Here is a 15,065-nt window from a genome sequence, read left to right on the forward strand (position 1 = left end):
ACACCTCAACGAATAGGAGTATGAGGCCTTATTCAATCCTGATTAAAAATGGGGGAAAAAATATCTGCAATTAGGAAATGTGAGCAGCGGCTGCTTAGGTATTGACATCATGCTACGTGCAAGAGGCCTTCTGGAGAAGGAGGAACGTCTCAGGGTGAAGCAGCATGAGGCCTGTAAGGCCCTTCCTCCTCCTCAGGCTGAACTGTCCAGATGAGCAAAAACGCGGGGCACAGGGCCGGCTCCCAGGGCCCCAGGACAAGGTGGACAGCCCGCGGATGCTCACCTGAGGGGATGAAGAGCGTCTGGCCCTGCTTGAGGGTGCATTTATAACACCTGTCCACCTGGTCTGCAAAGAACATCTCGCTGTGGTTCGCGGCCGACTGCCAGCGCTCGTACAGGGAGATGTTGGCCGAAGCCGGCTTGATGAGATAGAAGATCTTCTCCCCCTGCCAACAAGAGGCCACTGGCAGAGCCCGCCACCGCCCAGGACGCTGGGGGGCGGGGGCACCACAGGCAGGGGACACCGCTGGGGGGCAGAGCCGGCCACTGCCCAGGGACCGTGGACACCCAGGGACACCGTCCCTTCCCGGAGATGTTGGGGCCACACGGGCCTTGCAGTTCAGGAGTCAGTTTGTGGAAAGGTTATGGGCACCAGAGCCTGGGCACCCCACACGCCACGCTTGCGCGACACTGGGAATGCCACGTGTGGCAGGGGCAGCCCCGCTGTGTCATGACTTGCTCCACTCCTGAGAGCCTCCTGCGTCTGGGCTGCAGATGGAAGGATGGCCCCCCTGGCCAGGCTCCGGCCCGCCCCACACTCAGCACTCCACAGGGCCAGGACCATGAGCCCCGCCGCCCCACGAGTCAGGCTCAGGCAGGTGCAGGGAGACCCGGGGCCGGTGCCTGAGCCCAAGACTTGGCATCTCCTTCTCTGTTTGTCTTCACATCTCCCTTGTCCCCTGGCAGGGGCCCCCAGCCCTCCCCGCTCTTGTGTGGGCCCCTACACACGTTCCTTCGCCTCCTCTTCCAGGAAGCCTTCCCAGCACCGCACTCCCCTCCTTAGGGGTCCGGAATACAGAGCGTCAGGCCCCCTCCAGTGGGCTTCATGAGCCTCACCCTTCCCCAGAAAAAGGCAACACATCTGGGCCACTCTGGCCCCGAGGCTCCCCCACCCCCATCTCCCGAGGACCGGAGAAACACATGCCCAAGCCCCCCAGGTGCTGGCCCCATGGGGGCCGTGGGGACCGCAGGCGGCCTTGCTCGTGGAGGCGGGTGTGCCCACCTTGAGCACGTGGTACCAAGCAGAGGCGCCCCCCGAGTCAATGTGGAAGTCGGTGTAGCTGTCCTTCACGCAGATCAGGCAGTACTTGGTCACCTTGGGCTTGGCCAGCAGTGCGTCGTCCGGCCAGCAGGTCTCCACCCAGGACAGCTTCTTGACGATGTCAGGTGGCTCCACGAAGCTGGACATCCTGGGGGAGACAGGAGGAGGGGCATCGGCGGCAGGAAGCTCCCCCGCACCTGCCGGGCCCCCAGGCGGGAAAGGTGGTGCACGTCCCTCAGCAGTTCTCCACCCGGGGCTATGTGACACGGCCATTTTACAGATGAGCAAACTAAGGTTTGCAGGGGCAGATCGCAGCTGGCCGCCGGGTGCAGCCACAGCAGGTGCCTAACATGGGGTCTCTCCATCCAAAGTTGGGGGAGGGGGAAGGCCAGAGAACGCCCCTCCCTGAGGACCCAGAAGGGGATGGCCCAGGTGGGCCCATGAGGGTGCTGCTGGATATCGCTTGGTGAGAAGCCGCTGGTCTCCAGAGCAGACCACAGGGGACCTGGAGCCAGGAGCCACATCGGTCATTGTCAGACCAGCTAACTCGTCTTCAAGGAAGACACAGACAGGCAAAGGTGGCCTTTTCAATTAAATGTCACTGGCCTGATTAAAATGCCAGTATGGGGGCATCTGGGTGGCTCAGTCGGTTGAGCGTCCGACCTCAGCTCAGGTCATGATCTCGCAGCTCGTGAGTTCGAGCCCCGCATTGGGCTCTGTGCTGACAGCTCGGAGCCTGGAGCCTGCTTTGGATTCTATGTCTCCCTCTCTCTCTGCCCCTAAATAATTCCCATTCTGTCTCCGTCTCTCTCAAAAATAAACATTAAAAAAAAATTAATAAAAAATGCCAGTATGGCATCAAAGTCGTCCAGGTCAGCAGCCCTGCGCGGTGACACATCCACATGCTGGCCGCCTCAGGCAGGACAGAACCGCACAGCTCCACACGGAAGGCCGTGCCGGCCCAGACAAGAGTGTCACAAACCACAAGCTAGGCCCCACCACTCCGCCCTCCAGACCTCAGCAGCAGACCCTCTTGACATCTCCGGCTTGTCCCAAGCTGGTGTTCCTCTCTGTCCCCTGAGCCCCCCTCCCCACCGTCCATGCCCACGGTGGCTCCCAGGCCCCCTGCTGCCACAGGAGAGAAGACCTCTGCACACCACACACGAGCGCTTCCCCCCATGGCCACAAACGCCCTCACTTCCTTGCTGGACGGCTCCTCGAGCACACAGCCAGCCTGCCCTCCTGCCACCGAGGCTCACTGCTCCCTGCAGCCTCCCAGAATGGACAGGCTGGGTCCCATGGCCCCCAGGCACCTGAGGCCACCGTGGGTGACAGTGCAGAGGTGACGACGTACGTCCACATAATTGACACGTCACTGTCACAGCAGGCGCCTCTGGGATCAGGGGACACGTGAGTCACGGCAGGATCCCCACAGACCCTAACATGGCCACAGACAGACTGTGATCAGGCCTGGCCCCTGCAGCCCCAGCTGGCGTCTTCAGGGACAGACAGCACTGATGACGTGGAAGCCACCCTCTCCCCCTCGACAGCCCTGGCACCAAGCCCACAAATGGCCTGGTGTGACGTGTTCACGACCCCTGTGATCCTTGGCGGCACCACACATTTTCTGCCAGCAGAGGGCTGGCCCCGAGAGGCCCAAGGGGAAACCACACACCAAAGCACCAGCTCCCCAGCTCTGCCACGCGGGCAGCTCTCTCTGAAGCCCCCAGGTTGGCCAGCAGACCAAGCTCCTGAGTATGCTCTCATCAGAACCCAGCCTGGGGGACAATCCTGCTTGTGAAGCCGCAGGAGATAGCTTTCTCTCGATACGCTAATCTATCCTATTTCCCTTTACGCCTATGCTGTCGGGAAGCTCAAACAGACCCCAGCATCCAGTTACAATATCCTGTCTGGGCTCCTGGCACAGTTCTATATTCTCCTTCTCAGTGTGGTTTTCAGTAACTCTTTTTTCCTACCTGCCCTTCTGCACACAAGCTATCTGGCTATCACACGTGCTTTTCAGAAGTTGGCAAGGGTGGAAAGGGTCTGAAAGTAAAATCATGCTTAAACTAAACCAGCCACAACTCAGGTCTTGTGCCGAGCAAAGGGCCAGCTGGAGAACAGCGAGGATCTGACAGAGGGGCAGGAAAGGCAGGGCCAGGGCAGGCGTTGGCCACGCCACAGCAGAGCAGTGGTCCTGGGAGAGCAGGGCCATGGCACAAGGGGCAGTGCTGGTGGCTGACCAGCCCCTGACCACACAGAAGCTGGGGCTAGGCAGGTCCAGACGGCCATGGTGCAGGACCCTCCACCCTGAGAACAGCAGCAAGCAGGGCAGGCCTGGCTCAAGGAACTCAGGCTGGGGCCGCAGGGAGAGCAGGTGCAGAGTGCGACCCTGCTGTGCCCACAGTGTGCACTGGAGAGTGCACCTGTGAATGTGTGCAGGCACGTGTGGGAGCGTGTGAGGGTGTGGTGTGTGCACAAGCGTCAGTGTCGCAAGGAACGTCATGCACGAGCATGAGCACGTGCGTTCTGGAAGAATCTATGCCGCGGTGTGGCCTGTGGCTCTTTCTGGGGAACGGGGTGGGGGCAGGCCAGAGGAGTCCGCGTCTTGCTGCTTATGTTCCGTTTGAATTTGTCACAGTGCATCACTTCCGGTCTTGAGAAGAGAAACAGACCAGCACCACATGCCGCTTTCGCTCGTGTGTGCGGGCTCCCCCAGCAGCCGCAGTCCCGGCCCGGGGGCCCTCACCTGGTGTCGGAGAACTCCAGGCTGGTGAGGTTGAGGACCCGCTTGCGGTTGGTGCTGTAGTAATAGTCCACAAACTCTTTCAGCTTCATCTTGCAGTCCTTCTGCTTGGCGACATCCGTCACGTCCACGCTCCGCTCTGGGCCTGCGGGCAGGGCAGGGGGTGGGGCCGTGAGGGGCCAGGGCATGCAGCCCGCCCCCCGCCGCACCGGGCTGCCCTGTGGGCTCCCTGCTGAGAGGCAGGGGTGCAGGGAGGCGGCTGAGACCCAAGCCTCCGTGGGAGGGGGCCCGGCAGACGGGAACCCCACATGAACAACATGGGACACACATTTTAAAAATCAAAAAATCCAAAACTCCTACACTTCTAGGGCTCCAACTTATTATCCTGAAATAAGTTATCCGGTAAGTTAAAGGGAAAACATTTTCCCCACGTTTTCTGTAGTTGATGAGGAAAAGTTCAGGGTGAAAATCACCGATGACCGTTTCTTAAGGAACTGGCGAGGGTGAGCTCCTCACACTGACTCCTAATTAGTAGTGGGAGAAAGGTGCACAGGACTAACAGCCTCGTCCCTCCCAACAGTCCCCAGGGGCCGCTCAGACCCGGGCTGCGGGCTGACGGGCCCTTCTGTGCGGGTGGCCAGGCACCACAGGCTGACGGGCGGGAGCGCCCCAGCCCCGAAGCGGCTGCCGTCCCCCTGAATGTGAATCTGAGTGTCTGTCCAGGTGGTGCAGGAACCACTGGGGACAGAGGAGCGAGTTACATGACACCACGGGGACACTGTTGGCCAGATCCCCCACGTGGGACGTTCTCTAGGACCAGCAACCCCAACCCTCCCACAGCCTCGGGAATGGGGAGATGCTGAGAGGCATAAAATCCACACGCAGTGTGTAGGTCTGGTCTGGGCTCTGATTCAAACAGCGAACTGGAAGGGGCGTCTGGGGCGCCTGGGGTGACTGAGGCGGGGCTCTGATGCTACTGAGCAGCCCGCGGCTGCAACGACGTCAAATCATCTGTCAGAGCCCGTGCCGGGGTTTCTGTGGGAGAAGTGATGTACGTGCCACAGCTTTGCTTTAAATTTGGGGGTGCAGACACAGAAAGCCGGCCAAGATCTTGTGGTTTTGTGGCCAGTACTGGGCACAGGGGAGTTTACTTCTCTTGGGGTGTGTGTGTGCGTGTGTGTGTGTGTGTGTGTGTGTGTGTGTGTGAAAATGTCCATAATAAAACAAGTAAGGAGAAGGGAGAGCGTTTACAACACAAGCCTCTAAGACATGCCTCCCCGTCGGCTAAGCTGCTTCCAGCTCCCGCAGACAGAGCTATGGTCGAGCGGGCAGTGCCTGGGGCCGGCCCTCTGTGCTCTCTGTGGCCAGCTGAGCCAGGGCCTGGGTGCCAGCTGTGGCAAGATGACACTAGCTACCGGTGACGCCCGGCACCTGGCAGGCGTGAACTAGATCTTAGTTGTTATTCTAGGGGCTGCGGCCGGGCACAGATGGCCCCGATGGGGCTCCCTTCTCTCTGCCTGCCACAGGGGGCCTGGGCACCAGCCTTCTCGGGCTCTGTCCTCCTCTTGCACGGGCCACACCCCCGAGCCCCAGCCACCTTGGGGCCTCAGAGTCTGGGCCGTGTGGCCCCGCCTCACAGACGATGCCCAAGCATACAGTTTCTTCCCTCCGCCCGGAGGTGTCCCGACTGAGGGTGCCCACAGTGCTGGTTGCTGCCAAGGGGACAGGAGACAGGCTGGACAGGGCAGCACCAGCGGGAGCCGGAGGGATCCAGAGAGGAAGGGTCCTGGGGCAGACCAAGGGCGCCCCAGGCTGGCCCAGGAGAGGCTGAGGGGGGCACAGCACAAACCTCAAAGGCAGGGGCCCTCCATTACCGCCATCAGCACCCAACAGAATGGGTTTTGCAGCTGGCAGAATGAAAGGGTCCCAAGACAGACCCCTTAGCAGTCAGAATAACTGACTGGGGGGACGGCCAGGGTCACGTGTCATTTTAGTGGGACATGGGGTCTCATTCTAAGAAGAGTGCCCTGAACGTACACGGAGACCCCGAATCACAGTGCTCACACAGCATGGGGACCAGCCAGGGCCTAAGGCGAGCAGGCTCCAGGGTGGCCACTCACCCACGTAGTTCTCGACGTCACTGACATAGAAGGTGGGGGCTGGGACCGCCAGGCCCAGCCCGTCTTTCTTGGGTACGAGGATGGGCTCAGTGAAGCCGTGCTCCTCCATGTAGCCCAGCGTGAGCTGGCTGCCAGGCACACGGACCACCACGTCTTCCGCGCTGCGGGAAAAGTGGGGGTCGGAGGTCACGCCGGCCAGGGTCCCGGCCCCGCAGCACCGGGACAGGCCTGGATAGGGCCTCAGGGCCGGAGACATGCAACCCGGGCTCCCACGCCCTGGGAGGAGGGCTCGTCCCCAGCACCGTGCCCGGGGGTCATGGGGGAGCGACGTGGCTTGGACCCACATCCATCACAGACGTTGGACCTCAAGGTCCAGGAGGCCCAGGAAGGGGAAACACAGAGACCAACCCTCCTACCACGGCAGAGAAAGGCAGAGCGTGGGCAGGATCCCTCCCCTGCCCCTTGCCCTACCTGCCCACCCTCCATAACATTCCTCCCATGTGCGCAGAGATTAGATCCTGCACGGCGCTGGGGCTGGGCCCGAGGACACAGCAGATAGAGACAAACCCCTTCCAGGGAGAATCCACTCCCTGCACAAGCCAAGCACAGGGTCCAAGGGCAACCTGGGGTGCTGCGGTCAGTGGCTCCCCTGCCCAGCTTGCCCAGCTGCGTGCTGGGCACTGCCCGGGGCACCAGGGACCTTTGAGGCCCAGCTGGAGAGCCCCCGTGGTGACGCTGGAGATGGGCTTCCATCAGACAAGCATGCAAGGCCGTAAGCCCACCGCTGAGAGCAGAGCTCAGGGGGAAGACAGCAGGGGTCAGCGTCAGAGCAGCCTGTCCAGGCCTGGAGGGGCAGGATTGAGAGGCAGAAGGGGGGTGCCAGCCAAGCCCTGGGGTGGGGAGAATGTGGCCAGGGGTGGGGAGGGAGAAGGAGCCCAGCAGCCGGGGGTAGGGGGTGAGCGGGCTGAGCGCGCAGCAGCTGCGGTGGCCTATCTGCCCAGCAGTGGGCCTCTGCCTCGTGCCGAGAGCACTGGGGAGCCACTGGACAGCTTGAGTAGGGCAACGACAGCTGGAGGTCAATCCAATGGCTGTGTGGACGGACGGGGAGCTGCCGCGGGAGCAGGCTGGACACCGCGACCAGGGAGGAGCCTCAGTGCACGGACCAGGAGGCAGTGGTGGGTGAAGGGGTGGAGGAACAGGGGAGGTGACGGCAGACAGCTGAGGGACTAAGGGCTGGAGGAGAGCAGGCGCGTGCGGGGGACAGATCCGCAGCTGACTTGGGACAGACTTGGACCGAGGACGGGTCAGGAGCTCAGAGGCTGCAGAGGGAGGCTGAAGCCGCCGGCCAAGAGACAGCCTGGGCGGGGCGGGGGATCAGGGGGAGGTGTAAACTCCGAGGGCCAGGGGCGAGAGCAGAGTCCCCACAACTCCCAGGAAGAGTGGTCAGCAGGAGAGGAGGCCAGGCAGGTGGAGGACAGCCAGGGGAGCACGGGGTTGTGGCTCCAAGGAAGACAGTGCTCGAGAGGAAGGAGCTGCAAGGCCATGTCCCACCAAGAGGGAGCACGTGGGGCAGTTAGGGTGAAGACAGAGGAGGGACCTTCGGGTGGGACCAGTGCTGACAGAGCATTAGGTTCTGGCCAGGAGTGGGTGGCGGGTGTGTGAGCGGCAGCACTGGGACAGTGCGGGGTCATCTGTGGAAGCCCCGGGGTAGCCAGAGGGACACAGTGTCCGGACAAACCGGGATCCCATGCCCTCATGTCACACAGCCCCACGTACCAGGTCCGGGACTGCAAAACCCATGAGGACCCAGCAAAGACAAACACACTATGGTTCAGCGGGGACACCTCTGGGCCCAGGGCAGATAGGCCGCCTCACAGAATGACGGAAGACACATCCGCCAGAGCACGGGTCCGGGGACTGAGCACAATGGACGGCTGGGAAACATACTAACCACATTCACAGGGATAATGGGAGGACGCAGCAGAGGGCAGGGAGGGAGGACAACAGAGCAAGCAACATTGACAATGACCTAGCGGAAATTCTAGACGTGAAAAACGTCACTTTTGAGAAAATTTAAAAACTCAACAGATGCATTCAATAGTAGCTGCACACCCCCCCTCCCCCCACCAAATGGTCAATTTGATGGAATACTTGAAAAATAATACAGAGAAAGGGGGTGAAATGCTACTTAAAAAGAAAACAGGCCATTTTTCAGAACTGAGATAAGATACAATTCCTCAAATTAAAAGATCTTACTGAGTCCTGAGTAGAACTGATAAAAACAAAGCACATCCAGATGCACTGTAGCCTACCTGTGGAACATCAGAGACAAGGAGGCAATCTGAAAAGTCTTCAGATAAAAAAACAGATTATTTGCCAAAACCAAACAGTAAACAGATGAACAAACACCAGCCACTAGGCTGACAACAGACATCTCGTGAACAACAAGAGATGCCAAATGACAACAGAATAACAGTGTCTTCAAAGAATTCAAGGAAAATAAATGTACTCTAAAATTTTAGGCCCATTTTAGAAAATTAGAGTCATTTAAGAACACAGATGAAATGAAAACATTTTCAAAAACAGAATATTTCTATAGGCCTTTACTAAACCACTAAAGGATATAATTCAGTAAGAGAGAAATCAAATCTAGAAGAAAGAAATGGGACTCAAGAAATGAGAGAAAATTGAGCTACGGATTTCACACAATCCCTGTCAGAACACCTGTTGACGTCTTTGCAGAAATGGACAAGCGGAACTTGGAAGGCTGACGGGAAGTGCAAAGCCCCCAGATGATCAAAACAGTCTTTACAAAGAACAAAGTTGAGGACACTGACCAACTTCAATATTCACTGCAAAGCTACAGTAATCAAGACCGTGTGGTGTCGGCATGAGAAGAGAGAAGAGACATATGGATCGGTGCGGCAGAACCGAGTGTCCAGAAATACACCCAAACATCTGTGGCCAACTGCTTTTTCATCAGGAACGCCAGGACAACTCAATGGAGGAAAAAACAGTCATTTCAATAAATGGTGCGTGAGAGAACTGGACGTCCACATGCAAAAGAATTAAGCGGGACCCCATCTCACGTCACAGACAAAAACTAACTCAAACTGAGTTGAAGACCTATACGTAAAGGCCGGAACTGTGAAACTTCCAGAAGAAAACACACACACAGACATAAATCTTCACAACCTTTAATCTGGCAACGGTTTCCTAGAAGCCAAAACCACGAGCAGCAAGAACGAGAAGAATGAATTCGATGCCATCAAAATTATAAACATTTGCGTTTCAAAGGACACCATGAAGAAAGTGGAAAGGCAATCACGGGACAGGAGAAAGTATCTGATCGGTGGCAAGTACCTAGAATACGTAGGCAATAAAAAGACAACCCAACTAATGAGAAGGGGTTCAAGTAAGTGGAACTGGACTAATGGCTTCAACTCCAACATGTAAAGAGCTTGGAAATGGTCATTCCTGTCCTCACAACAAGAAAAAAGCCGAACAGACTGAATACCAAGGAATTTTCTTAGATTCACTGAACATTAGGGTTACAGGGCAGTCACCCCCAGAATCTGGGGAGACAGGCAAACACAGAGAATCACCACCGAGAGGACCTTACCTGAGGCAGAAGCGGCTGGAGGCGGTAACTGAGAGGATAATTCAAGTGATTTCTGACAAAGTGCAGAGGCTGAGTGTGAACTAGCTTCAGCGTTAAGAACTCATGGGGCCCAGCCTCAGAGGAGACGCACCTTGATGGGTTCTACCCACAGGTTCTCCTGGTGAAGATCTGTCCTATTTCAGACACGGTTGGGGGAGAGCAATTATGTGTAAATATACTCCGAGTGTTCTCCATAACAAAAGTCTACCTTCCAGGGGCGCCTGGGTGGCGCAGTCGGTTAAGCGTCCGACTTCAGCCAGGTCACGATCTCGCGGTCCGGGAGTTCGAGCCCCGCGTCAGGCTCTGGGCTGATGGCTCGGAGCCTGGAGCCTGTTTCCGATTCTGTGTCTCCCTCTCTCTCTGCCCCTCCCCCGTTCATGCTCTGTCTCTCTCTGTCCCAAAAATAAATAAAAATGTTGAAAAAAAAAAAAACAAAAACAAAAACAAAAGTCTACCTTCCAGGAGCACTTACTTAACCAGACCCTCCTCTGATGGGGGAAGGGCAAGTGCCCACCCACCCCCCTGATGCCACTAGCTTCCTGTCTTAGGGAAGAAGAGCAAAAGCGAAGGCCAAGAAATGCTTCCAAAGGTAACAGCCCAGAGCCTCGGGCCCACTGAAACACTGAGGGATGGTATTCAATTACAAGACACTTCCCCTCCCCCAATCCTACTACCATACAACAGTATAACGGTAGCTGAGTATAGCCAAGACAGCTGCAGGACAGATTCTATTTAAGAAGGAGTTGTTAGGGACACCCAGCAAGAAGAGGAGAGGAGGAAAACACAAGGAAACTAGGAGAAAGTCATGTGTCTGGCCCTACGGCTACAGCAACACAACCCAGTCCCTGGTCTGGTCAACACAAAACCTCACTCTAAATGCATAATCACCTCAGTTCCTTTGACTCAATACATCATGTCCAGCTTTCACCAAAAAAATCACAAGATGCGCTAAACGGCAAAAAACCATAGTCTTAAGACACAAAGCAAATCACCTCACCCCTGTCAGAACAGCTGAAATCAAAAAGACAAGAAACAACAGGTGTCGCCGAGGATGTGGAGAAAAAGGAACCTTCTTGCACTGCTGGTGGGAATGCAAACTGTGCAACCTCTCTGGAGAACAGCATGGAGGGTCCTTAAAAAATTAAAAATAGAATTACGTGGTGGCCCGGTAATTCCACTACTGGGTATTTAACTAAAGAAAATGAAAACACTAATTCAAAAAGACACGTCCTGAAGTTTATAGCAGCACTATCAGAAGCAGCCAAGATACAGAAAGGCCAAATGTCCATCGACTGATAAATGGGCAAAGAAGATGTGGTGTGTATACACACACACACACACACACACACACACACACACACACACATACACACACGATGGAATATTACTCAGACATAAAACAAATGAAATCTTGCCATTTGCAACAACATGGATGGAGCTAGAGAGTATAATGTTAAGTATAATAAAAATAAGGCAGAGAAAGACAAATACCATATGATTTCACTCATATGTGGAATTTAAGAAACAAAAGAAATGAACAAAGAATGGGGGGTCTGGGTGGCTCAGTCAGTTAAGCGTCCGACTTCGGCTCAGGTCATGATCACACAGTTCACGTGTTCGAGCCCCATGTCAGGCTCTGTGCTGACAGGTCAGAGCCTGGAGCCTGCTTCGTGGATTCTCTGTCTTCCTCTCTCTCTGCCCCTCCCCGACTTGTTCTCTCTCTCTCTCTCTCTCAAAATAAATAAAACATTAAAATAATTAAAAAAAAACAAGAAGAAGAAAGAGACAAACAAAAAAGGCAGACTCTTAAATACAGAGGACAAACTGGTGGTTACCAGAGGGAAGTCTGTCTGTGGGGGGATGGGTGAAACAGGTGAAGGGGGTTGAGGGTATGTTTATCATGATGAGCACTGAGTGATACTCATGTGCAGATGATGATACTTCTGCTCATGTACAGAAGTACTGAGTCATTATATTGTACACCTGAAACTAATATAACAATGTATGTTAATTATACCTCAATTAAAAAATAAAACGTTTTAAAGATATCAGGACACAGCTCAGCTATAGCACAGAATTTGGAAGTATAAGATAGGAAATTTTTTAAAATTATGATTAATATGTTAGGAGTGCTAATGGAAAAAGTGGAAAACATGCAAGGACAGAAGAAAATGTAAGCAGAGAAGTGAACACTCTAAGAATCAAAAGGAAATGATAGAAATAATTAAAAATGGTAACAGAAATGAAGAATGCCTTTGATGGGCTCATTGGTAGACTGGATGTGGCTAAGAAAAGACTCAGTAAGCTTGAAGTTAATAACATCTGCTCAGCCTGAAGCATAAAGAGAAAAAAGAATGAAACAAGCAGGGAACAGAATATCCGAGAATATACAGAACAATTGCAGGAAGAGCAACGTGGGCATGACGAGGACACCAAAAATAAAAGAGAGAGAAAGGAGCAGGGTGTGAAGCAGGAGAAATGTTGGAAGTAATGACGGCTGAGAATTTTCTAAAATTAATGGCAGATGTGAAACCACAGATCCAGAAAACTGAGACCACGCCAAGTAGGATTAAATACTTGAAAACTATACCTAGACATGTCCTAATCAAACTGCAAAACAGGAGAGGCAATATCCTGACAGAGGCCACATGAGAAAGATCTACCTCTGGCATGACAGCGTGAAGAGCCCTGAGGACCCAAAACCCAATGAAACTGGTGAAAATTACTGTGAAAAACAACTATTCGAAACCTCTGGGAATGGTTCTAAGAGCAAATAGCAAATGGAGAAACATCTAGTCTAGAAAATCTATGAAAACCTGGCAGGAAAGGCGTGTGCCTGTGATATGTGGGCCGAGACCATTCTTCCCTCTACCCCACTGGATCGGCGAGGAGACCTCCCTCAGGAAGGCCGCGGCCAAGGACACAGGAAAGCTGAGTGGGAGCTCTCCCCAGCTTCCAAGCAGAGGGCTTCGTCCAGGAGGAACAGGACGGCAGCCTTTCTCATCCTGCACCAGCTGTCTGTTCCTGATTCTCAGTCTCACGCAAGGGCAGACAAGACGTGGGGGGGCTCCCTTCTTCCCCTTGGCCCACACTTGTGGAACTGAGGCTGTACCCCAAGCGTAGCACCCTGAAAATGATGGGGCCCTGATCTTCTTTGTCTGGTCTCTTCTACTTAACATTCTACTAGAAGTCCTAGCCAGAGCAATCAAGCAAGAAAAAAAAGGTAACACAGATTGGAAGCGAAGAAAGGAAACTATTCACAGATGGCATGATCTCATATATAGAAAGGTGTAAGGAATCTACTAAAAAGCTATTAGAACTAATAAACCAGCTCAGCAAGGTTGCAGGATACAAGATGAATATACTTGAACTCTATTTCAGTACCGTAGCAATGAACCCTCTGGAAATAAAATTAAGAAAACAATTTCATTTAAAAGAGCATCAAAAAGAATAAATTACTTAGGAATAAACTTAACAAAGGAAGTACAAAACTCTGAAAACTACAAAACACTATTGAAGGAAACATAAAACATCTTAATAAATGGAAGAATACCCATGTTCATAGGTCAGAAGACTTTGCATTTTTCAGATGGCAATACTTCGATTCTACTGATGTACAGATTCAACACAATCCGTATCAGCTGACTTCTCTGTAGGCCTGACAAGCTGATTCTAAAGTTCATATGGAATTCCAGCAGACCAAGAACGGCCAGAAGGATTTTTAAAAAGAAAAACATAGCGGGAGGGGCACCTGGGTGGCTCAGTCAGTTAAGCGTCCTCCTTCAAATGAGGTCATGATCCCACGGTTCGTGAGTTCGAGCCCCATGTCAGGCTCTGTGCTAAGAGCTCAGAGCCTGGCGCCTGCCTGGGATTCTGTGACTCCCTCTCTCTCTGCTCCTCCCCCGGCTCGTGCTCTCTCTACTCTCTCAAAAATAATAAACATTAAAAAATATTCAATAGAAAGAAAGAAAGCAAGAAAAGAAAAGCTGGAGGACTCATACTTCCTCATTTCAAAACGTCTGCAAATCACAGGAGTCCAGGCAATGTGAGACCAGCCTAAGGATAAACAGATTGGTGGAACAGAACTGAGTGTCCAGAAATAAATGCATATACTTACAGCTAAGAGCCAAGACCATTTAATAGAAAAAGAGTGGTCTTTTTACAAATAGTGCAGGGACAAATGGAGAGATGCGTGAAAAAAAAAAAAAAAGTTAGATCCTCATCTCACCCTATATGAAGAAATTAACTCAAAATGTATCAAAAACAAAACCGTAAGACCTAAAACCTACAAAACTCTTAGAAGTTTTGTAGAAGGTAATTTTCATGACCTGGGGTTTGGGTCTGGCAAATGATCCTCAGCTATGACAACAAAAGCACGAGTAACAAAATAAAAAACGGATAAACTGGACTCCGTCAAAATTACAAATGTTGGTGCTTCAAAGGACATGAACAAGAAAGTGAAATGTCTACAAAACAGGATAAAGTATTCACAAATCATTTGTCTGTTAAGAGACTTGTATCTAAAATATATAAAAAACTCTCTTAATAATTAAAAGACACAAAAATTAAAAATAGGCAAAGGGGGGGCGCCTGGGTGGCTCATTCGGCTGAGCATCCGCTTCGACTCAGGTCATGATCTCCGGTTTGTGAGTTCGAGCCCTGCGTCGGGCTCTGTGCTGACAGCTCAGAGCCTGGAGCCAGCTTCGGATTCTGTGTCTCCCTCTCTCTCTCTCTGCCCCTCCCCTACTCACGCTCTGTCTCTCCCTCTCTCAAAAATAAATAAACATTAAAAAAATATTTTAAAAAAAAATAGGCAAAGGGTCCGAACTGACATTCCTCCAAGGAAGACACACAAATGACTACCACACACATGAAAAGATGCTCAACATGACTTTTCATGAGGGAAATGCAGGTCAGACCAGAGAGAGAGAAAGCCTCACACCTGTAAGGATGGTTCGAATCAAAATGCCAGATAATCGCAAGGGCTGGCAAAGGTGATCAGAAACTGGGACCCTCACACTCTGCTGGTAGGAACGACAGTGGCGTAACCACTGTGGAGACCAGTCCAGCAGTTTCTCAGACAACTGAACATGGAGCCACTGCTCCTAAAAACATGGAAACACGTCCCCCAGAATCCTGTATAAGAACGTTTATAGCAGAACTATCTGCAGTAGCCAAACATCAGAACCCCAGCGTGTCAGCTGACAAATGGATAAA

The 15,065-nt window shown here is 53.1% G+C and overlaps 1 protein-coding gene across 1 annotated transcript in view; it reads right to left on the reverse strand.

The window, feature by feature from the left end:
- Positions 1-15,065, reverse strand: part of PHF2 (PHD finger protein 2) — a 75,774-nt gene that overhangs the window by 18,320 nt on the left and 42,389 nt on the right. The window contains exons 4-7 of the mRNA XM_047829689.1: positions 6,188-6,348; positions 4,071-4,212; positions 1,283-1,469; positions 284-446 (exon numbers count right to left, since the gene is read on the reverse strand). Of these exons, the coding sequence (XP_047685645.1) occupies positions 284-446; positions 1,283-1,469; positions 4,071-4,212; positions 6,188-6,348 (653 nt within the window). The remainder of the gene's footprint in view (positions 1-283; positions 447-1,282; positions 1,470-4,070; positions 4,213-6,187; positions 6,349-15,065) is intronic.

The sequence above is a fragment of the Prionailurus viverrinus genome, chromosome D4, assembly GCF_022837055.1.
Source record: "Prionailurus viverrinus isolate Anna chromosome D4, UM_Priviv_1.0, whole genome shotgun sequence".
Taxonomy (NCBI): domain Eukaryota; kingdom Metazoa; phylum Chordata; class Mammalia; order Carnivora; family Felidae; genus Prionailurus; species Prionailurus viverrinus.